Source organism: Carassius carassius, chromosome 26, assembly GCF_963082965.1.
Source record: "Carassius carassius chromosome 26, fCarCar2.1, whole genome shotgun sequence".
In the NCBI taxonomy this organism is placed as follows: domain Eukaryota; kingdom Metazoa; phylum Chordata; class Actinopteri; order Cypriniformes; family Cyprinidae; genus Carassius; species Carassius carassius.
Window position 1 is genome coordinate 25,756,376 of NC_081780.1, and position 23,103 is coordinate 25,779,478.

General features: G+C 40.4%; 2 protein-coding genes across 3 annotated transcripts; one reads left to right on the forward strand and one right to left on the reverse strand.

Moving 5' to 3' along the window:
* Positions 1-10,601: 10,601 nt before the first annotated feature.
* Positions 10,602-11,744, forward strand: LOC132105991 (uncharacterized). The gene is made up of 4 exons (XM_059511572.1): positions 10,602-10,640; positions 10,866-11,119; positions 11,206-11,334; positions 11,475-11,744. Exons 1-4 carry the CDS (start codon positions 10,604-10,606, stop codon positions 11,742-11,744), a joined length of 690 nt encoding a protein of 229 aa, XP_059367555.1. The 5' UTR covers positions 10,602-10,603.
* A 65-nt stretch (positions 11,745-11,809) lies between these two features.
* On the reverse strand, positions 11,810-16,632 carry LOC132106120 (uncharacterized). Of its 2 annotated transcripts, none has more exons than XM_059511760.1 (6): positions 16,247-16,632; positions 15,691-15,824; positions 14,717-14,857; positions 14,161-14,409; positions 12,386-12,650; positions 11,810-12,261 (listed from the first exon to the last, which is right to left on the reverse strand). In XM_059511760.1, the coding sequence occupies exons 3-6, from the start codon at positions 14,749-14,751 to the stop codon at positions 12,058-12,060; spliced, it is 753 nt and encodes a 250-aa protein (XP_059367743.1). In that variant the 5' UTR covers positions 14,752-14,857; positions 15,691-15,824; positions 16,247-16,632; the 3' UTR covers positions 11,810-12,057. The 2 variants fall into 2 exon arrangements, with proteins under 2 accessions (XP_059367743.1, XP_059367742.1); XM_059511759.1 differs by having other exon boundaries at positions 14,717-14,864.
* Between the last annotated feature and the right edge of the window lie 6,471 nt (positions 16,633-23,103).

The window sequence follows — 23,103 nt, forward strand, 5'->3', positions numbered from 1 at the left end:
GTTTCCCATTCCCGGCCAGAAGAAACGTTGGCGGGCTAGATGAATGGTTCTTGCTTGCCCCTGATGACCCGCAAGATCATGTACACCCTTTAAAGCCTGCCCCTTGAGGCTAGAAGGTAAGACCAGCTGATACCGCTTCTGTTTACTGTGTGGATCTTGTGTGACTCTGTACAGTATTCCATCCTTGAGCTTTAATTTGTCCCACTGCCTGAAAAGAGATAGGGTTTTGGAACTCATGTTGGCCTTCTCTCGCCTCGATGGTTGACGCTTCAAGTTCACAAAGAACACCGCTCTTGAAATGACTGAATCAGCCCCTTGCATTTCGCGAATTTCATCCGCAGCAATCGTAGGAAGGGTGTCAATACCAGCTGGTATTAAATCTTGGTAAGACTGAATTAGCTGCACGGCTCTTGCTTGAGAAGTCTCTTCCCACTGATCATGTAAACTTAAACAGGCTTTGATAGTGGCACTGTCAGAAGGTAAGACAAGACGGGACTGGAGACAGATCTGTAAGTTCTGAGCTCCTTGACGAAACGCATCTCGAACTCCATCTCCATCAACCGCTTCAGCCTCCACAAGTAAATCATGATATCGTTCCTTCATTAGCCTGCTGCTCACGGTCTTGACAAAAGGGTCTCTACTCAGAGCATCCGCCACCACGTTTTTCTTCCCTGCTATATGCTTCAGTTCAAAGGTGTAAGATGCCAGTTTGGACACCCAACGTTGCTCACATGCAGCGAGTTTTGCCTTGGACATGACGTACGTGAGCGGATTGTTGTCTGTCCATACCGTGAATGTTTGACCTTTCAACCAATGGCTGAACTTCTCGCACACGCTCCATTTGAGTGCCAGAAACTCGAGCTTATGAACTGGATAGTTCCTCTGTGATTTGCTCAGAGTCTTGCTTGCAAACGCGATTGGACGAGCTCGCTCTTCACCCGCAGGCACTTGGGATAATACAGCTCCCAGTCCATCCAGTGAGGCATCAATCGCCAGGATCAGAGGCAGAGTAAAGTCAGGGTGCGCTAAAACCACACTTTGAAGCAGACTCTCCTTGAGGCAAAATAATGCGCTATCACATTCTGAAGTCCAATCCGTGGGCTTGAGCTTCCTGTAAGTTCCCGCTTTAATGTCTCCCTTGATCCCTCTTTTCCTCCTCTGCCCAGCCGTAAGGGCAAAAAGCGGCCTTGCCAAAGTAGAACATCCGGGAATGAAATGTTGGTAATATAAGATCATCCCAAGAACTGATTTGATCCTCTGCACTGATGGAGTACATTTGTCATCTTCCATAAGATCTGCCTTGGACAGCTTCGAAATAACATCGACTTTGGCAGGATCTACTGAAACTCCATCCCTGTCTATGATGTGACCAAGGAATTTTACAGAGGTTCTCAGTAGGTGGCATTTCTTAGGGCTCAGCTTAAGATTGTACTGCCTCAGACGACTGAACACGATCTCCAGTCTTTCTAAAGCTTCCTGCTCATTCGGAGCGAACACCAACAGGTCGTCGAGATAACATAACAAGCTGCTGAAGTTCAAATCTCCGAAGATGTTTACCATCATCCGCATAAAGGAGGCAGGACTGTTGCATAGCCCTTGCGGCATCCTATTGTATTCATGCAACCCTACAGGGGTCGTGAACGCAGTGTATTTCTTGTCCTCTTCAGCCATGGGAATGTTATAAAACCCTGACGTCAGGTCCATGGTGCTGAAGAGTGTGTTTCCGCCCAGAGCAGCTAAGCAATCAGACTGGTGTGGAAGTGGGTGTGCATCCTTTATCGTTCTTGCATTTAGCCATCTGAAGTCTGTGCATAGCCTCAGACTGCCATCCTTCTTCCACACTAGGACTAACGGAGAAGCATACTCACTTACAGACTTCCTAATTATCCCTTGTTCTTCCATCTGGGACAAAACCTGCCGCAACTTTTGGTAGTGTGCAGGCGGCACTCTACGATAAGGGAGTCTGAATGGACGCTCATCCATTAGCCGAATGCGATGAACAAAACCCTTTACTTCTCCACAGTCCAATGCATGCTTAGAAAACACGTCGTTGTATCTCTCCAGTAACTGTACTAATTTCTCCTTTGTCACATGGCTGACAGAAACAGAATGAATGTCGAGATCAACAAGACCAACCGTTTCCAATCTCTGTTTGAAATCAGCTGACAACTTAGGAGAATGCTGAATCTCCTCCGCAGACACTTCAGCTCGACTCAGCCCTTGGAAAAGTTCAAAATCTTCCATGGCAACACATGGGAACACGTCTGCTAATTTGCGATTCCTCTTAAGGGTGACTGGCTTATCAGAGAAGTTAGTGACTTTTACGGGAACCCAGCGATCACCCCATAATGGCGTGACGACCCGCCCGACCATAATGTCTCGTGACACAGACCTTGAATTTGTAGGTTCCACTACTACTGTGCTCCCGGGTGACATCGGGACATTTTTTGGCAGCTTTCCCCAGACAAGATGTTCCTGCCTTGCTAAAAGAGTGACACACTGCTGTAGCTTGATTGTTCCCACCTTATCTGGTAGCTCAGAACCCTTCCACCGACACGTGTTGGCCATTACATCCAGGAACTGCTCACATCCTGCCATAGGTTCCACTCTATGATTAGAAACAAGTCTCCAAAAATCATTGCTACCTTTCATCCGATGCGCAAGGAATTTTATGACATTTGTGCCAATGATCAGATCATCCCGCTGGCCAGGTACAACGAGAATGGGCACTAGGCAGCTCTCTCCATAAACTTTCAACTGGACCTCGTACATGCATTTTGGTCTTGTAACCTTGCCACCACATCCTACTAAGATGACTTCCTCCTGAAGTGGTGTGGGTGAAGGCAATACATTCTCACTTAACATCCTTTTTTCCACTTTGTCACTAAAAGTGCAGGCCATGAAGCCTGTATCAAGCATCCCCTTAATCGAAAACACATTATTAACACTGACTGGTGCGTAGAACAAATCGTCGAATGCCTCAACTACCTGGACATTTTGTGCGATCACCTTGGTCCCAGTGGGAGCCTGTGCACGTGCATTCTCATAAAACTGGTGAAGATCAACACTCTCTAGGGGTTCTTCACTAATGCTCACGCATCCCCCTTCCGAACGTGAGCCATCTAGTTTAAACCTGATGGACCCCGGAATGGTGATGGACCGGGTCCGGACCTGTCACTTGTACAGTCACTTTTACTGTGCCCAGGCTGGAAGCATGCAAAACACAGACGTTCTCGTCGACAATGTGTTACAGTAGAGTGATCGTGAGATTGGCATACTCTACAGAGCTTGCTTTGGGGCTGGCGAGATGGCATTTGAACATTTTGAGACAGCGCACGGTCAAGGAGATTAATCAGAGTTCTCATACAATTGTTGTCATCCTGTATAGTGTGTGCATTACTAACTTTGCTGCACTCACCCGACTCTGTTGGAGAGCCAACATCCACTTCATCCTCATTGAACGTCTGAATGTGAGCGGTGACATGCCTTGTAGCAGGGTGACGCTTAGGCTTGGCTGACATATGCTCTTTTAACTCTGTGTGGTACCTGTCAAGCTGTTCTTGGATTTCCTGTGCAGTCCATTTTTCTGGAGCTTTGAAACGGAAAACTGCAGCAAGAGTGGAATCTGGGCAGTACTTCACGAACATCATTGCAGCTTCTTGACATGGATCTTCCATTCGCCGCCCAAGTCTCTTTAAAGCTTCCTCCGCAAGATCCACTGCTTTGTTCAACCGCACCCAGTACTCGACAGGATCCTCTCCTACTAATGGAACAGTTCCATAGAAATCAGCCAAAGGCATACATGAATAATTAGCATCGCTAAAATGTTGTTTCAGGATGTCAATGATAACCTTCGGGTTCTCAACTGGGTTTAAAGCTGAATTACAGCGAAGAGTGACTTTGACGACATCTTTAGCTTTACCCATCAATCTGCTTAAAATCTCTTGATGCTGCTCTGCTAATGGTATTCCTCTCTTTCTCAGATATGTGTCCATCAGCTCCTCCCACTCACGCACACCAAACTTGTCTGATGCATCACCACGGTAGACTGGGGGCTCTTTTGCTTCACTTTGCATTACTAACCTCACTCCAGTCAAGTTAAGTGAAGGTATGTCTGAGAATGTCTTACTGGTACCTAACCCTGGTGTTTGTGCACTCTTATTCTCTCCTTCACCGTAACTAGCCTCTTTTTGAGATGCTAACATGGTCTGCCCCACTTGTTGAGCTATGTGTGCTATCAAACCTTGCCAATTTGGATCTGCTATGTCTGGAACAGCTAAGGGCACAGTATCATGATCAGTCACACGTGTGGAGCTTAATACACGGGGGGTTCTGTTCACCTTACTCTCTCTCACAATTGGAGTTTCACTAAAAAACTTTCCCCTCCCAAGACCTAAACCAGTCATTGTCTCATAAGCGTCAATTTCATCATCTTTTAAACTAAACGCCATGTTTTCACTTGAAAATCAAATTTCAAATAAAATAAACAAATGAAAAATGTCAGAAAATGTGAGAAAAATAAATCACTTAAATGAGAGAATGCATTAAATCAATATTAGAAATCTCAAATGTCCATTTGTATTCTCACTGTTCTTTTATCAACAAAACTGAACCTCAATGCAGCGTCCCTCGGTGACTCAACTGACGTTGATCCTGAAGCAAATCTTCTGATCCGGGTCACGGCACCAATGTAACCGGTCTGCTGCTGACCGCTGTCACGATACTCTTTTTCTCTGCGTTGTGTTTAGTAAGGACCAGGACACTGTTACTGCGGTTCACCACAATGACGATGTTTATTCACAGTCACACCCAACATGGGCTTTCACCAACTGTGGATCTGTGGATTACAGCAATAAAGTTGATAAAACGTCGTGTGAGCATCTCACTATTGCATCACCTCTCCCCAGCATGTGCAATGCGAACTAAATGCAACAATTATGCTAACTACACATAACATTAACACAATATAGAAAATAAAACACAGTAAAAGTGAAATACCTGTGTATTACAGCAATAAAGTTGATAAAACGTCGTGTGAGCATCTCACTATTGCATCACCTGAATGATACAACACTAGTTTAGCTGATTAATGACTCAAAACCTAGCTAATACAGATCACAAAACTCACACGATATATCTCCAAATTATTGATCCACACACACATATAACATACAACAGAACATACTAGACAGTCTCCGTACTGTTTACAAAGGATTAACAAATCGATTTACACACTTTACAAACTTAATTTGCTCACAAATCGAAGAGCTCTGCAAAACGCTTACCTCTCCCCAGCATGTGCAATGCGAACTAAAGAGAGAGGCGCGCGCACACTCAAAATGGCACCAATGCAGCAACAGAAAAACATGTCAAAATAAAAGTCTCTAATGTGAATAGCAAAAACAACATATATTGCTCAAAGAAAAACAGAAATAAATCAGTAATAAAATAAGGATTTTAGTGGAAAAGACAACAACAATACATTAAACTTGAATTGTACTTCTAACTCGTTACACAGATCCAGACAATGAGGTACTTTTCCATGGCCATGTTATTTGGAAATGTTCTGTATTGTATTTCTCTAGAATGAGTCACTTCCCATTATGTATAAAAACAATAAAAATGCTCTTTATTTACAATTTACTAAAATGAACCAGTAGTGTTTTGAGTGAAGTTTATGATTTGTCTTTATATTTCAGGAGTATCTTGTTCCTGTTATTGACTGGGAGGAGGACATCAGCCGTCAAGGCAATGGACACACTGGGGTGACTGTTCCAATACTGCAAAGCCCTCTGAATCCTGAGCAGATGGAGCAGCTTAGGTCCGCTATTGACCCTATGAGACCCTCATATTCCCTTGGCATGGACATTTACATCAACACAGAACAATTTCTGGAATCACTCATTAAAATGGTTGATGGTTAATGGGTGGTGGCTGCCCAACATGTGGACCAACTGTAGAGAGACAGACTGATTTTGTTCTGTTTCTTTGTGTTTTAAACACATACACTCCATTCACACATACACTGCATACAATCTGATCTGACAGACACCTACAATTGTATATTTTGCTTAATTTACTTATTAAAATATCTAGTATTATTTCCAGACCTGTGTGGTTTCCCTCTTTTGTCATGTACTGTTGAGCCAGGTTATGACAAGAGTTAAAAATATGTGAGAGCAGCCTACGGCAAATATTAATTAGGGGCCAAGCACCAAAGGTGCTGAGGCACCTATTGTATCTGTTCCTGTTCCTATTATTATTATTATTCTTCCTTCTTCCGACTAGGAGTCTATGGCAGCCGACAGAACCGATTGCGGGAAAGTTGTAATTGTTTGACATTCTGATAGAGGTCAGAGACACACCAAAATTGGTGTACTTAATGTTGGCAAAGTCATTCCCTCTAGTGCCACCAACTGTCCAAAGTTTCACTAATATTTTGTTAATAACTTTTTAACCGTAAGGCCAATCAAACAAATTCGATTGGACCCTATGAAGTCATTTTCCGTATAGAAATATGGCCGCCATTTTGAATTTTTTGAAAAAACTACTTTGATTTTTTTTTTATTTTTGCTTATAACTTCTGAACAGTTTTAATTTAAATTTAAATTTGTCTTGTTAGATTCAGGGCAACATGCTGAGTCGACTGATATCCAATTTTACCATTTCGGCCATTTTGACTGTCGGCCATTTTGAGTTTTGTGCTAAAATGCTGTATTTTAAGAACTCATCAACGGATTGTTACGAAACATGGTATGGGTCATCAGCACAATGTCCTGAAGGAGTCTGAGAAGTTTCCTAACAGCGGCAATTAGTGGTGAATTATTTTTTTTAAATGCTTATAACTTTGGGTGTGGTCGACTTATTATTAATGAGACTCATCTAATTACTGAAACCTTGCCGAGTCCTACGATACCAAACATGCTAGGTTTCGCCTTACAGTTTGTGTAGCGTTGTGATTTAGCACTTAAAAAAACAGTTGGCTATATCTTCGAAACCGCTTGTCCGATCGAGACGAAACCACCGTCAGAAGTTTGAAAAAATAGATCGATAGCTATACGGCAATGCTCAAATGCGAAAATATTGATAGTAAGGGGTAGTAAATTTCAATCAAAGGCATGTTTCAGTCATTTTTTACATGTTTTTTTCATATAAATGTCTATAACACTGAAGTGAATTGAATGGTGAAAAAATGGTGGGACTGAGCCTCCTGGTGGCACTATAATGGAACAAAACATGAAATTCCCATTGACTTAAACACCATCCCCTGAAGATACTCAAAATATTTTGAAACTTAAGTTATAACAACATTTCCAAAAAGGCTAATAACTTTTTAATACATCTGGCTATTGAAATGCCGCTGGTCTTAACAGATTCCTTGGTTCAAGCCAAGAACATAGATACCAAGTTTTCCTTATTTGGCCGAACTTCCTGTCCGCCATCTTGATTTTCAGTCAAAACCTACTTTTTCGAACTCCTCCTAGACTGTTTGTCCGATTTTCACCAAAATCGAATCATATCATCTCCAAACTGAGCCAACTAAAAGTTATGGATTTCGTGTCGATATATGAAACGGTTCTCATTTAGTGCATCAACAAATTTGCTGGAAGTATGCAAAAATGCATTTGAGGCTGTATCTCAGCAAAGCTTTTGACATTTTTGCACCAAACATTGTATGTGTTATTGTGACCTCACACTGACCATTCCACATTAATTTTGTAACGACGCCACCTATTGGTCAAGAGTAATAAACCCATCATTAACCATTAATAATTACACTTATAAAATGCTAATAACTTTTAATTGCATCAGGCTATTGCAATGAAAGTGGTCTCAAAATATTCCCTGGTTTATGCCGACAACATCGATATCGATACCAAATATGCCATATAAGCTGAGTAAGCTGAACTTCCTGTCCGCCATTTTGATTTATGTTGAAAATCTACTTTTTCAAACTCCTCATCAACCGTTGGTCCGATTTTCACCAAAATTGAGTCAGATGATCTTCACACTGTGCTGACAAAATGTTATGGATTTTGTATCGATACACAAAAACGTTTTCGCATACCACAGCGACGAATTTTAGGCATGATGCCAAAATGACGAGAAGCTGCCCAAGCACTAGAGCGAAGTGCAAATGCTGCCCCTTCAGATTCAGAGAGGCCATCGTCCAGCTTAAGAATGAGGCCCCCGGATCGAAGTGGTGGGACACGGGGTAAGTTGGCAAGAAAGAGAAAGAGACAAGGGGTCTTTCATCAAACGGTTAGGCCTTGGGTTGCCAGCTTTCACTCGGGGTCATGACTGTGTGGAGTGTAACGTTATTTGACGATCACACTCTTACGTATAGTGTGCGAAAAGTGCTCGTTTTGGCCCCCCCAAAAAACGGGGTGACACCTGCGGTCACATTAACTTACTAGACTTTAAGCATGCAAATATTACCAAAGAAAATCGAAATAGTCGATCCAAACCATTAATATATCACACCTGCCACTCCACTTCATTGAAAAAATGTGGTATTATTTTATTTCAGGTAACTTAAAGGACATGTCGGATGTAGGCCTATCGATCCTTTATTGGTCACGTCATACGAAATCGCTTTTTCAGAGTTGACCGAATTTGAACGTTGAAACGCAGCTCGCATGATCTTACTCCCATGTGTTTGAATACAAGTCAGCTGGCAACCTTGATATAGCACTAAAGTCAATTTATTAAAATACCAAAGACTAACATATACATTTCATATTTTATGTCCCATTTTATTGCAGCAGAAGTTTTACGATTGTTTGCACCATACTCAAATTCACGGGGCCGTATGCTTAAACGTCCCAACACTGCTGGACCTTCAGCAAAAAAATCTAAAAGTGTGTCCTACACCCATCGTTTTTTTTGCCCATCCAAAAGAAAGGAATGTGAGGTCCCAAGTCCATCAGTGAAAAACAAACTAGAGAGGTCAGGGATAGGAGAAAAGAGGATAACCTTTCCAGGTAAGTCAATAAAAAATATATATATCTGCTTGTATTTTTACAATCTAACTCATAATCAGATTTTAAATTGCATGTCTTTTATATTTTATCTTTGTTTAGACAAATACTGCACTCCACAGAATTTTTCAGACCATCTTTTTCAGCATTTCCCCATCCTGAAAGAGTGTGGCGGTTTCCAGCTCTTGCGATCCAGAGGATCAACACGTTCAATAATATTAGAGACAATACCCTGTCCAGACGATGGCTATTGCCCTGAGTACCTCTTAAGTGAGTCAGTCATGATTGGGCAGGCTGTCATATATATCAGGCCACTCCAGAAAGATATAGATGTGCAGGTAGGTTTAAAAAAAAATGGTTAAAAACTGTGCTTCATAATGTTCTAGAAGTTGGGGAAAAGTTTAAATTACCAACAGTAAGTGATAATCTATTTTTAAAAAAGGTAGTTTAGGAGTTTACCAAAATTATAATTTTTTCTAAAAGAAAATAACCCTACTATCTGTTAATGTTTATGTCTTTTTTTCATCTTCTTGTGGTTCAGAAACCTTATTGTGTTGGTCCCCCAACAGACATTCTACTGTCTATAAGTAACCTGGCAACTACAATTCAACTTATTCTCCTAACCCGAACACCTAACCTGACAGAGTTAGTTGACATGTAGTTGAAAAGTTACTTATAGTTAGTAGGATGTCTAAAGTGAACTATCGAAATAAAGTCTAACCAAATAGGGTATATTTGATGTGGTAATCTAATCTCTTAATGCAGATTTAAAATTTTTGGACCATTTTCACAGACCTTGGTGATGCCTTTCCCCCCAAAAAAGTATTACTTTACTATTATATACTTTACATTGTATTATTGGGCATTCTATTAAAGAAACAGGTATCATTTATTGTGGTAAGGTTTGTAATACTGCTGCTGAAGGAGTGATGTTGAATTTAAAAAATGTTCACCGCTGTTCTGTGATTATGGTTAAACAGGTTACATGAGTCAGGCAAAGTGATATCAGATAACACTGGCAGTACAAGACAGGAAGAAATGTCAGCAACCATGTCAGAGGATAATGCTGAAAGGGAGGAAAGGGCCTCAACATCACTCACTACTTTTTTCTCAGCCACTACCAGCCCATCAGCAGAGCCTGCCACTGAAGGTGTCTCCATCTAAATGAACATACCACTGAACATTGCTTTCTCTGTATTCGCTTTAGCACACACATAATGTTATTAAATCATCATATCATATATTTGTATCTTTTGAAGATTTGTTGTAATCACTTGACTGTGTTTGCATAGACTGGAAAATTGAGCCGGATCTTGAAACAGCTGCCCGGCTGTTTCGAAGACATATCTTAAAGAATGCTGAGGACAAACCAGACCTAGTTGTTACACTAGATCTACACAGCTGTGAAAAGGATCGAGAACGGGAAATGTTAACTTTTTATAAACGTCCAAGTCCATTTACTGTAAAACTGAAAGGTATGAATATTTGTATATAAAGGCATTTAATATATTACATAGCATTCTTGCATACTATTTTCGTATTTTGAATTTATTTTAGTTTTAGTAATGTGGTTATGATGTACATTGTAATTTGTGCTAAAAACAGGAGATGCTGCATTGGTAATGGATAAGCTCCACAATGGATTTGAACTGGACATTGGTAAGTTACTATTTCCAAATTTGAAGTTGAATGTACTTGGACATACCATTTCTTTGACCTCCACTTTAGTTAGGGTAATACAAACGGTAGGCAAATACAGGATGTAATGCATTTTAAGAAAGGTTTTGTTTTGTTCAACTTAATTTAATAAGTATGAGCATAGTTAATAGAAAGGTTTACTAAGAATGTCATCTGAGTGCATTTGTCTTGTTAAAAATTTACCAGATAACTGTGGCAAAACACTTTTATTCAACGGAGAAGATGATCACAAGGTCCCTTCGACATCCAGACCACTTTTGGATGGTGACCTGTTCAGAGTTGTGGGAAGAATGATTGGACATTCATTTATTAATGGAGGTCCACTCTACTCAGGACTTAGTGCAGCTTTCTTCCCCCTTTTAAGTGGCAGTAAGGATGATACTCCAATTCTGGAATTGAAGGACTGTCCTGATACAGATGTGATTGAAGTTGTGTCCCTTGTATGTACACTCTGTCTTTCGTATTTTTTTTTAATGTGGAAAAATATATTTAAGACTAACATTTTTATGCTTTTTATAAATCATAGCTGGAAAGCCAGAATGAACTAAATCCGAACGAAATGGACAGTATCAACAATCTGGCCATCAGTTGGGACCTGCCAGAAGTCAGCAACATCAACAGAAGATGGTTGGCAGAAACCATTCTCTACCATGGGGTAGGTATTATCTTATTTAATGGTGAAAGCTGTAAACTGCAGCTTGATATTCTACTTGCACTGTCTCTAACACCACAAAAAAAAAAATCTTGGCTTCTATGGCATTTGTCCTTTTAGTGTGGTTTATTGTTAATTTCTAGGTTATTGGTCGACGTGAAAAACAGATCGCACAGCTGCGGAGAGGACTCAAAGACACTGGTGTTTTGAGAATGATAAAAGAACAAACCAGTTTAGCTGCAGTACTGTTTCCCAGATCTTCTGCACTAGTGCTGGAACCAGAGGTCTTTTCAGTGGCTTCAACCTGCCTCACAACACTAAAACTTCCTTTAAGATGCAGAACCTTTCTTGCATTTACACAAGCCATGAGAGCAGCAGTTTCATCCACAAGGTTTGGCTTTGGCCTTGTCTGAGTTGTTACATTTAAAGTTGTTCATGAACCGATAAATGCATGTTTGGGAAAAAAATGAATGACGTGTTTGTCGTCTTCAGCATTTTTATTGTTGTTTTATAAATGCATGTTCTTTAAAGGAACTTTCCCAGTTTTGCATTGTTCAAAATTCTTGTGAGTTAAATGAAGTTTACATAAGAACAAGTTAAAAACATTACTCTTGTTTATCAGAAAGCCTTGCTGTAATTCAGGCATTTCATACACAATGTTACAATAAACTCACCAAAAAAAAGTCAGTTCATGGCGTCAGTCCTCAATGCTCCAAACAAGAACATCTAATATCTTAAAATCTCTGTCAGTTGTTCCACTGTGGAATTATAAACATTCACTGTGGCATTTAGTGGAACATCCCGGTTGGGAAGACCTCCAATCTCCTCTGCAGTGAGGCTGCGTGGCAACTGCACATCTGGGATTGAAATGCTGTTTGCATCTTCCATGGCAGGTGGTCCATCCCAGTCAACACCATAGTCCTCATCAACCTTAAAAAATACAAGAACAGATGCTTTAATATTATGCATGTAACAAAATAAGCATTTATGTGCCACCAAGGCATACATTTATTGTTCTGATGTAGTTGTGAGTGAGTTTAATGTGCAAACATACAGTCCCTAAATCATCAGCAGCATCTCTGTTTTGCAGCCAAAGCTGATATGGAGATCGACCGTTCTCCGTTCTCAGTCTGTGAAAGTTCCATGCTTCTTTAAAAGTGTTAAGCTGATGTTGTAACTGGAGGGAAAAGGTCCAATGCAGAGCAAAAAGGTGGATCTCATCATCAGGGTTCAACAGTCCAGTCATCTCCAAATGGTAAAACAATGTGTGGAACAAATCAAGGACTTGTGTGTATACATCTCGCCAAAGACGTTCAATCCTAAAAAGATGATGATACAAACAAGCATCACACTGATCAGTAAAATTCATAACCTTTTTATAGATCAAAGCCATATTATCTGCATTTAGATTTGACAGGTGTTTGAATAGTCTTGAACACGAGTGTCCAATCCAGTACCTGGAGATCTACCTACCTTCAAAGTTCAGCTCTAACCCTGCTCGAACACAACTGAACCTAATTAGGCTAAGTTAATTAAGATCTTCAGGAGCACTTGATAATTACAGATATGTGCGTTTAATTAGGGTTAGAACAGAACTTGGCTGGTAGGTACAGTATATCTCCAGGAACAGGAGACTGGACCACCTCCATGTTTGACCATGGGTTAGGGTTGCCTGTAAAACTTATATATTGCTGTAAAAAATAAATAATATTACAAAACTCTGAAGCGATTTTACAGTTAAGTTTCAGCACTTTATTGGCAACTTTCTTTCCAGTAAAACCAAACCCCTAGATTATCAATGTACTTTCCTCCAGATCTACGTAAGCTTGGTTCAGGGATCAGTCTTAGAATGTTCTTGAGTGGCCTGTGTTCAGATTTAAATCTCATTGAAAAGTTTGTGGAATTTGAAGAAAGCAGGGATAACGTGAATGCCAAAAATTATCAGTGATCTGGAAGTTTTTTTATAGAAAGAAATGGGCCAAGATTGCAGTGGAGAGGCGACAGATGCTTCTAATCATCAATAAACACTCAAATGTATATTTATAAACTTTCTATAATTGTTTACTGATGCCTTCATTAAATTTTTTCATAAAATTGTCTTCAGGTCATGGGGTTGAATAATTTTGATTGCAACTGTACATAAAGGATATATATATATATATATATATATATATATATATATATATATATATATATATATATATATATATATATATATATATATATACAGTACAGACCAAAAGTTTGGACACACCTTCTCATTCAAAGAGTTTTCTTTATTTTCATGACTATGAAAATTGTAGAGTCACATTGAAGGCATCAAGGGCTATTTGACCAAGAAGGAGAGTGATGGGGTGCTGCGCCAGATGACCTGGCCTCCACAGTCACCGGACCTGAACCCAATCGAGATGGTTTAGGGGTGAGCTGGACCGCAGACAGAAGGCAAAAGGGCCAACAAGTGCTAAGCATCTCTCGGGGAACTCCTTCAAGACTGTTGGAAGACCATTTCAGGTGACTACCTCTTGAAGCTCATCAAGAGAATGCCAAGAGTGTGCAAAGCAGTAATCAAAGCAAAAGGTGGCAACTTTGAAGAACCTACAATATGACATATTTTCAGTTGTTTCACACTTTTTTGTTATGTATATAATTCCACATGTGTTAATTCATAGTTTTGATGCCTTCAGTGTGACTCTACAATTTTCATTGTCATGAAAATAAAGAAAACTCTTTGAATGAGAAGGTGTGTCCAAACTTTTGGTCTGTACTGTATATATATGTATATAACAAAAGCATCATGATTTCAAACCATAGAAGTACTTTTTCATCTACCTCTGATTGTGAACGCTCCTTCCTGTAATGTGTGAATTGCGGTTTTCTCCGCGGTTCTTAACCATAAATTGAGCAACCTCAATGTTTTCTCCTCCTTTATCTGAACGAACACGAGATGGCAACCCATACTGGCTAACAGCACCAAGGAAAGCATCCAGCACAGTGGTGGCATTATTGTTAGTAGCAGCATTCAGATAAACTACAAGACGACTAAACCCATCAATGCCTCCATGGATCACGAATCGCCATCTGATTTTAGACAAAAAGGATGACAGACAAGAAACATCAGAGTTTGTACACATTTTGACTAGAAAATTCCAATTACTTTTTCTAGCACCACCTTATAAATCTGTCTTGTATATCATTTGCTAATGAAAATAATTATTACAACAATGTTGTAATTTAAAATATTATGCTTAATATTTTCTGAGGGTATAAATGTGTAGTAAATGAAAATATGTACGGTAGGTCCCTAAAAGGGAGATCATAGTATTTGGGAGTCCTTGGCATCAAAACATTTGACAATTTCAGTTGGATTCCAAAAAAATCGAATTACCGTATTAATTTATGATTTCCATCTATATGCCACATGCAATTCAGACCAGGAACGGAGTACTGTCTGCGATGAAGAGTCCGGTTAGCCAGGGCTTGAAGTTGTGTTCCCTCTGGGTCCACACTGTTTAGTGATTCACGTACCCTAAAAACTTCAGATGATGAGATATTATTGTGAATTCTGTAATGTGTTTGCTCAAAGCTAATGAGAGTTGGGTAAAATCACTTCTACTTGATGCAAAGTAAATACAAGAATTTCAAAAAGAGTTACTGAGGAAAAAAATAAAATAAATAATAATAATAGAGACTAATGGTTTAAATCTTCCAGAATTGACCTGGACTTAATGTTTGTGTGTACACACCAAATATCTTATTAGCCATGTTGTGAGTGTAGACTCAAGGCTGGTTTATACTTCTACATTGGACCAAAGCCATATGCTCTGTGTAGCTATGATGGTTACACCTCTCTATAAAATAACTATACATTGCATTTACGCAGAATGCAAGTGCTGTGATTGGTCAGAACCAAAGACCCTCCCCAGGATTATACAAAATATATCTGCAGTAGTTTTGCATTCATTGGAACTAAATGTAATAGTGCCTGATTGCTTGTAATGAAAGTGCAAAGGCTGATTACAAACAAATATGTACAAATAAAAGCTCATAAAACATGAATCCAAATAAATATTTATCCAAATAAAAAATTGTCATAACGTAAAACAAATATCTGCTTCTGCTGCGCTTTACTCCAGTAGTGGTGTCAACAACTGGAGTAAAGCGCAGCAGAAGTAGATATTTGTTTACGTTATGACAAATTTTTATTTATGTATACTTGCAGAACAATACAAACACACCAAAGCAGAGCTATAAATGCTAACAGCCACATAGGGCACATCATATGGGCTATGCAGGTCTGCCATAGGTCCGTTACAGAAGTATAAATCAACCTGCAAGTATTTAAACAAAAAACAAACTTACACTGAATCAGATGTCCACTTGCTTGGAGAAAAGCTCTCATCATACGGTCCCCACACTGTGGGTGCTCTCTTTAAATCTCCATCACCAAACGGTCCAGTTCTGTATTGTCAATGCCAGAGTACAACTCTGAAACTCTGCGGGACAAGTGAATAATAGTGTGATATATTTAGCATTAGATGCATCATATATTCATGCAATGACTTGGAATTGTGTAAAACGCTATACACGTGTCTGTGTCTTAACTATTAATGTCATAACTGAATGTCCTAGTTTAATTTCTAACTATCATATTATACTATTCAATTGTATGTTTCTCTGTCACATAGATAAGACTTGCCGGTAGTATATGTAAATCAGTTGTTATTTCTGAAATTGATTGAAGTTTGTTTGCGCAGAATTGGTAATATTAAAAATAACATCGTAAGGATAAATGTGTGCAATGAACAGTGCCTTTTAATATGATGATGCGCAATGTTGTAAACAAAAAACGGAGAATATGGCCTTGAGGCGTTTGCATAAAAGCATTAAAATGTATTTAAATTGATGTTTAACTTACTTCAGTCCACACTGCTGCATTCGTCGATGTACCGTCCATCGACTAACACCATACATGACCGCGATATCTTTAACGTTTAGCCCATACATAAGATACCCTTCTATGGCCTCGCCAGGAATCTCTATGGCTGGTCTCCCCACTCTCCCAGGCCTATCCGAAGACAATCGTTCTTCCACTACCTTTAAGATGTCAGCAGCCAAACGGGTGTCGGTGCCTGATAAGGCAGAAAATTCTCCCAGACGTTCCAACAACGTATTGGTTCTATCACATATATACGCGTAACAATCTTCAGAAATACTACCGTTTCTCTGTACACGCTCCACTTCATCTGCTAGTGAATTTAACGATCGAATTAGCTCTGCCGCAGCCATGTTTCCAACACCTCAAAAAGTTATGTTTACCTGTTGCCGAGCCCCGCCTTGTTCACGCAGTGATTGACATGGCGGGAGGGGACGGACACGTGATCGGATCGGAATGCATTTTCAATGTGCACATTGAATTTTGCTACATTCATTGCGGGACATTGAATGAAAATGCAATCGTAAGTGTCTTGACTGTGAGTGTAAATGCAATTAAGAAAAATAAAATTTGAATGATAATTTTGCCACAGTTTTTGCTTGAACATGTTACACATAACAAATAATTTCTGTAATACATTTTCGTTTTAATTTTGCAACTTATAAAGCGTTAAAATGAATATTCATTTTACATATTAAAACTAGTGTATGAAATGGCAAATGAAAATTATATAAATACTTTTTCATTTTCATTTTGCACCAAACGTTGCACAAATGTATTGGAAAATGTAAACGTAAATACAGAAATGCATTGCCATTTTACATATTGCATTGTCATTTTGCATATTACATTCCGAATTGAATAATGCTACCCATATGCTTCCATACAGTCAGTGTACTGTTTGAGTAAATGAATTACTCCGGGATATTGGTTTGTTTTAACTCAGAGGAAGTGTCAGCCACATTAAACAAGTTAACAGCTTAAGTCATTAGTGGATTAATGCGTATTAGAGATGCGAACCGTTTAAAACGATTCAGTTCGATTTGGTGAACTGGTTCAAAAAGATCCGGTTACATCGAATGATTCGTTTGCGAACCGGATATCACAAACTGCTTTGTTTTGAACTCTCTCACAACAGACACGGAAGAGAAGACAATGATGAATAAAGTCATAGTTTTTGTTATTTTTGGACCAAAATGTATTTTCGATGCTTCAAAAAATTCTAACTGACCCTCTGATGTCACATGGAGTACTTTGAAGATGTTTTTCTTACCTTTCTGGACATGGACAGTATACCGTACACACAGCTTCAATGGAGGGACTGAGAGCTCTTGGACTAAATCTAAAATATCTTAAACTGTGTTACGGAGGTCTCACTGGTTTGGAACGACACAAGGGTGAGTTATTAATGACATAATTTTCATTTTTCGGTGAACTAACCCTTCAACAAATTTTACAAAAATTATCAGAACACACATGATCAGAATACAAACTGTAGATATGTGTTCTCTCAGCTTTATGTTTCCTCAACCCTAACTTTGCTAGAAGTGATGAGTATCAATCCACAAAAGCAATATATGCTGTACAGAACAGTATTTAGTACAGTATTTATACATTATTAGAAAAAATAAACACTTTTTTTTTTACATATAATTAAAATTACTTGCACATAAATGTGATGTTTTCATGTTGAATGTCAACTCTGACATTGGCCCGTCGTCACAGTCAGAAAATCTTATGGTGGTGACATTTGACAGTGTTAACAAAATTGTAATTTCACAAAACAAATGGAGTTCACGTTGTAGCCATTTTGTTTTCTTGGTTGATGCTAGAACCTGCTTCAGCAGAATAAAATGATCTAAACTTTTCAAATAAGTTGAGTGTGTTGACATACCATGGTTGTGACACAGGAAATACTAACATTAAGATTTTAAATATTCTAAAACTATAAAAACTTACCAGAGTCTGTCTGACAATTATGAACTCTGCAGAGGTTGTGTTCAGTGGGAAAGTGCTGTGTGTGTGCAAGGGGCAAGGGGTCCTTCAAAGTGACAGCTGCCCCAATATTCCCTGATTTACTGAATGTCTGATAGTGTTGAGAAAGTGGGGACACAACTTTGAAACCTTATGAAACACACGTCACTGAAAAACAACCTTGCTTTGATGAGATATTATTAAGGGTTGCTTTTGGTCAAACAAACTTTTCCATCATTAAAAACCATTTGCATCCATTTTATAGCATATGAACAATTGAACACTTCTCTGTGGACACACTGTTCTATATTTAGTGAAAAGACATTAAAGCCCCTTTCACACTGCACGTCGGACCCGGCAAATTGCCGGAACATTGCCGGGTCGCCTTCTGTGTGAAAGCAACCACGTCCCAGGATTGATTCCGGTATTGAACCCAGGTCGGGGTCTAGTAACATTGCCGGGTTCAACCCGGGACGAGCGCTGTGTGAACAAAAACCAGATCTAATGCCGTGTCGAAGTGATGAGCACGTTATCGTGGGACACTTTTACCGGCTGTTTTGAGAAAGATCAACGTTCGCTGTAATGAACTGTAATGAAGCAGAGATCAGTTAGCTCCTCACTTTCCGCGCTGACGCTGAGATCCTTTGCTTGCTTCAGTGAAAGTATAACGTTTTCGACTCGTACATTACACGTCACGCCCTGATGTCACATGTCATTACGGGATCTTTACGGGTTGTGTGTGAAAGCACGCACATATCCCGGGTAATCACTGGCAGTGTGAAAGTGCAAAATCTAGCGACCCGGGAACAACTGCCAGAACACTTTACCCGTGTATTTGCCGGAATGGCAGTGTGAAAGGGACTTAAGAGTCAGATTTCATATAATAATGACAATTAAATTGAAGGGGATATGTCAAACATTCTACATTCTGGGGAAGTCATGGCTTGACTCCTAACCCTAGGGTTGTCGGTTTGAGTCTTGGGCCGGCAATACCACGACTGAGGTGCCCTTGAGCACCGAAACACCAACTGCTCCCTGAGCGCTGCAGCATAAGTGGCTGCTCACTGCTCTGGGTGTGTGTTCACTGTGTGTGTGTGTGTGTGCGCACTTTGGATGGGTTAAATGCAGAGCACGAATTCTGAGTATGGGTCACCATACTTGGCTGAATGTCACGTCACTTCTATTATGAATTCCTCATGACATTTACAACTGAATATAATTTCATTTTAGAAAACCTAATAACAGTAACAACTGCTGGACATATTTTGTCCCATGTCTCAAGAATCAGTCAAAGATTCAAAAGAATAAAAAAAGAACAGCAATATGTTGCATTGGTATCAAAATGTTGTGACAAATAGAAATTATATCACTGAATAAGAGACAAACATGTCCAGCTGTCTTTAAGATGGTTTATTTTCTTGCTAGAAAGGCCAAACAATCTTTACCTTACAGTCTAGATGCTGCAGTGTGTGTGACAGTGAAGCGAGGGCAATCTTCCTCTTGTATAGCCTGATCTCTCAGGTTTTCTCTCTACGCCAATGAGGGTATTTCAGTGGTGGTGACCATTCTTAGACTTGTTCATCATTTTCTATCCTTGGCCACTGAACTGAGAAGAATTTCTGTCGGACACTGATTCGTGAACCGAGGAGCGGATGATACAGCACAAGTGTGATTCAGCGTGAAGCAGACCGACACACAGAGCGTCTGAACCGAACTGATTCTTTTGATGATTGATTCTGAACTGATTCTGTGCTAATGTTATGATCTCTGTCCACTGGAACGCTATCGCTTTTAATTTAAAACTGGTTATTTAAAACAATTACTTATCAAACAGATGGAATTAGAAATAAAGGTCTGCCTCTAATTAACCCTTTCGAGGCGATTAACGCGGATACGCGTTTTGAGTCATTTTCTCCTGATAACCCCGAAAAGAACTTAAATTACACTTTCAGTTTTAATCGTACAGATAAGAGCAATAAATCAATCGAATCTGTAAAGGGTCTACTTTTTTGGATACAGACATAATAACAACAAAACTTTGTGCACTTATAAAATAAAGATAACAAACAAGGTGCGCTGTCTGCAGCCTTTGTCTGCGCTGATCTTTATTTACAAACACGTCATTAAAATGAACTGTAACTCCGTGAATACTCAACGAAGAGACATGAGAGAGATATCTATAGAAAGCTTGACATGTCTATTTTTAAACTAAACAAGTGTAACGGGAGGATAACACTGACTGTCTGACACCTTGTGAGGGTGGGTTAATGTCTACCAGGTGTACATGTGTATTTGCAAGTCTGTGGTTGCAGGTGTGTTCAATGTTACTGATGAGCCAGTGGTACAACGCGATTGGTAGATCCACTGAATATAAGAACCAGCATGCAGTCCTTTGGGTGCGTTCCTGGACCGTGAGAGAGACCGTAACGAGACAAGCTCGACTGCCTTTGTGCCGATGTGTTGGATATTCGACTCCATGCAGTGACAACGAAACGCGATTGACTCCTGACAGCGAGAGGCCCACGAGAATAATCAACACGCGCTATTTACTCATACTAAGGGAAGTGGTAATTCTGATCGTTTACGAAAGAGTGGGCACTGACGTGTGTTTATTTGGGACTGATTGCCCTCCCATTGTCTCTCAGCTCGGCCCTACAGTTCGGTTTCTCCCGTTGGTCACCGAATCCTGGGAGTCGTTGGAGCTGGGATTTTCGTGTGTGGGTCGCTGCCATCACCTCACCCCTAGCGCCTCTTCCCTTTGCACTACAAGCGCCAAGTGGGCGGGGTCGTGAGTGACTAGACTGTGAACTGTGTCGATGAAACTCCGCTCCATGCATAATATAATTGTGATGTTTTGCTTATGTAACCTTCTCTCGGTCTAGGAGTATACTGGCTGCTCGTCTGGGTTTTATTTTTAATTGGTTATATGTGAATTGGTTTTAGGGCTTTTGTACTGATCAAACCAATTTAGTTTTACCATTATTCCTTAATGTGTGGGGTTATTTTGAAGTGTTACACCGGTATTTAAACTTGCTATTTGCCCTTGCTGTGTAAATCTCACGTGTGACTGTGTGCTGTTACATATGACTTTATTGGCGTGGTTTGTGTGTTAGCCCTTCTCATTCGCTGTCTAACCAGGGTGCCAGATTGACATTATTCCGAGCCCTTGAATTGTAGCAGTTACATCTAATGTTTTTTTGCTCTCTTGATTATGCATACAAGTGTTTAGTTTTTTTTTATTATTTATTTGTTGTATAAATAAATTTTGTATTTTTATAAGACTTTTTGGTGTAAGTCCGTTACTTGTGTATGACAAGGGTAAAACTTCCTGTGTGTGTCCGAATTATCACTTTACATTATTTTGGCGTAAGTCGGCAGGGCCCTTGACATACACAAGTAATATGAGTCACGACGAGCAGCCCCAGGTAAATGCGTTAATGCCATGGTTTATGGGAGGGCCATGGGTCCCAAAATTTGGTGGAGGGGAGCCCTCTAAATTTCAAGAATGGAGAAACCAAATTGAGGCTTTTATTCGGGCTCAGGGGCTGAATGAGGTACAGCAGGTTGATTTTGTGCTGAGTGCACTGGAGGGGAATGCTCAAAGAGAAATCCTGCTATTGGCTGAAGGAGAACGAAATACTGATGTAAAAATTCTAGAGACCCTAGCTTCATTGTATGGTGGTCAGCAGCCTGTTGCTCAACTACGTATTCAGTTCTTTACTTGTAAACAGCAACCGGGGGAGGGGGTAGGAGCATTTACCCTTCGTCTACGTGAGCTGCATAATAGGTGGCGGGCCAGAGAACCCCTGACTGCTGGAACAGATGATGAATTGCTGCGAACTCAATGCGTTATGGGTTTGAGACATGGACTGATAAAGCAGGAATTGTCAAGACAGCTCCGCCGGACCCCAACATCCACTTTTGCTGATGCCTGTAGAGAAGCGAAGGCGCTAGAACAAGAGCTGGCCCCAGAGGAAGAGGTTCAGGTTTGTCCAACCTTTTTGACTCCTCCATCAAGGTCAGCAGCGACACCAACTGGAGTGAAGGACCAAGGGAAGAATGCTTTAGACTGGCAACGAATGAAGGATTCATTGCGAACCGAATTACAACAGGAATTAAAGGAGCAGCTAACACTTTTGGGGAAATCCTTGGTAGAAAAACTGAAGGGGCATCTGGGCCAAGCCTCAGCAACACAATCCCCAGCAACTGAGGCACCGTTCCAGCCACATTGGCGTCCTCACTCCGACCGTGACCCCCGCCGCCAACGCTTGGGGTCAGCCCCCCCCGACCAACAGCGCTATCAGTGGGATGCTCAAGGCCGCGCCATCTGTCATGATTGTGGAGAAGGGGGACATATACAGCGTTTTTGTCCAAGGAGACGTCCAGCTCAGTCGGGTTTTCGATACCCCCTGTCACAGCAGGGCCAGTGAACCGGGAGGGGCCCTTAGCCACGTCCCTACAAAGGCCCTCTATGGTGGGTAGGTGCCCAGAGGTTGAAGTGTTGGTCCAAGGGCGACGGATCCCATGCATAATAGACACTGGCTCTCAGGTTACACTCTTTAGCCAAGCCTTGTTCCAGCGTCATTTTAGCGACGAATGTATGCAAGATCCCAGTCAAATATCTTGGTTGGCTTTGAGAGCTGCTAATGGACTTCAAATTCCTTATGTGGGCTATGCAGTACTGGATTTTAACATTGGGGGTGTGGAAGTGCATGAGAAGGAGGTGGTTATCGTACGAGATGACTGCATAAACACAGAATATGGACTTTTAGGTATGAATGTGGTAGCAGACTGTTGGGCGGGCATTTTCCAGGGTAGACACCCTGGTATTGCAGCTTTTAAATCTGTGTTTTCCCCTTCCGCAG

Coding starts and splice junctions, on each gene's coding strand:
- LOC132106120 (XM_059511759.1), bottom strand. CDS start 15,733: ATGATGAGAGCTTTTCTCCAAGCAAGTGGACATCTGATTCAGT. Junction 14,410..14,716: donor GGAAATCATAAATTAATACG/GTAATTCGATTT, acceptor GTCTAAAATCAG/ATGGCGATTCGTGATCCATG. Junction 12,651..14,160: donor AGGAGCGTTCACAATCAGAG/GTAGATGAAAAA, acceptor TCATCTTTTTAG/GATTGAACGTCTTTGGCGAG.
- LOC132105991 (XM_059511572.1), top strand. CDS start 10,604: ATGGATAAGCTCCACAATGGATTTGAACTGGACATTG. Junction 10,641..10,865: donor TGGATTTGAACTGGACATTG/GTAAGTTACTAT, acceptor AAAATTTACCAG/ATAACTGTGGCAAAACACTT. Junction 11,335..11,474: donor AAACCATTCTCTACCATGGG/GTAGGTATTATC, acceptor GTTAATTTCTAG/GTTATTGGTCGACGTGAAAA.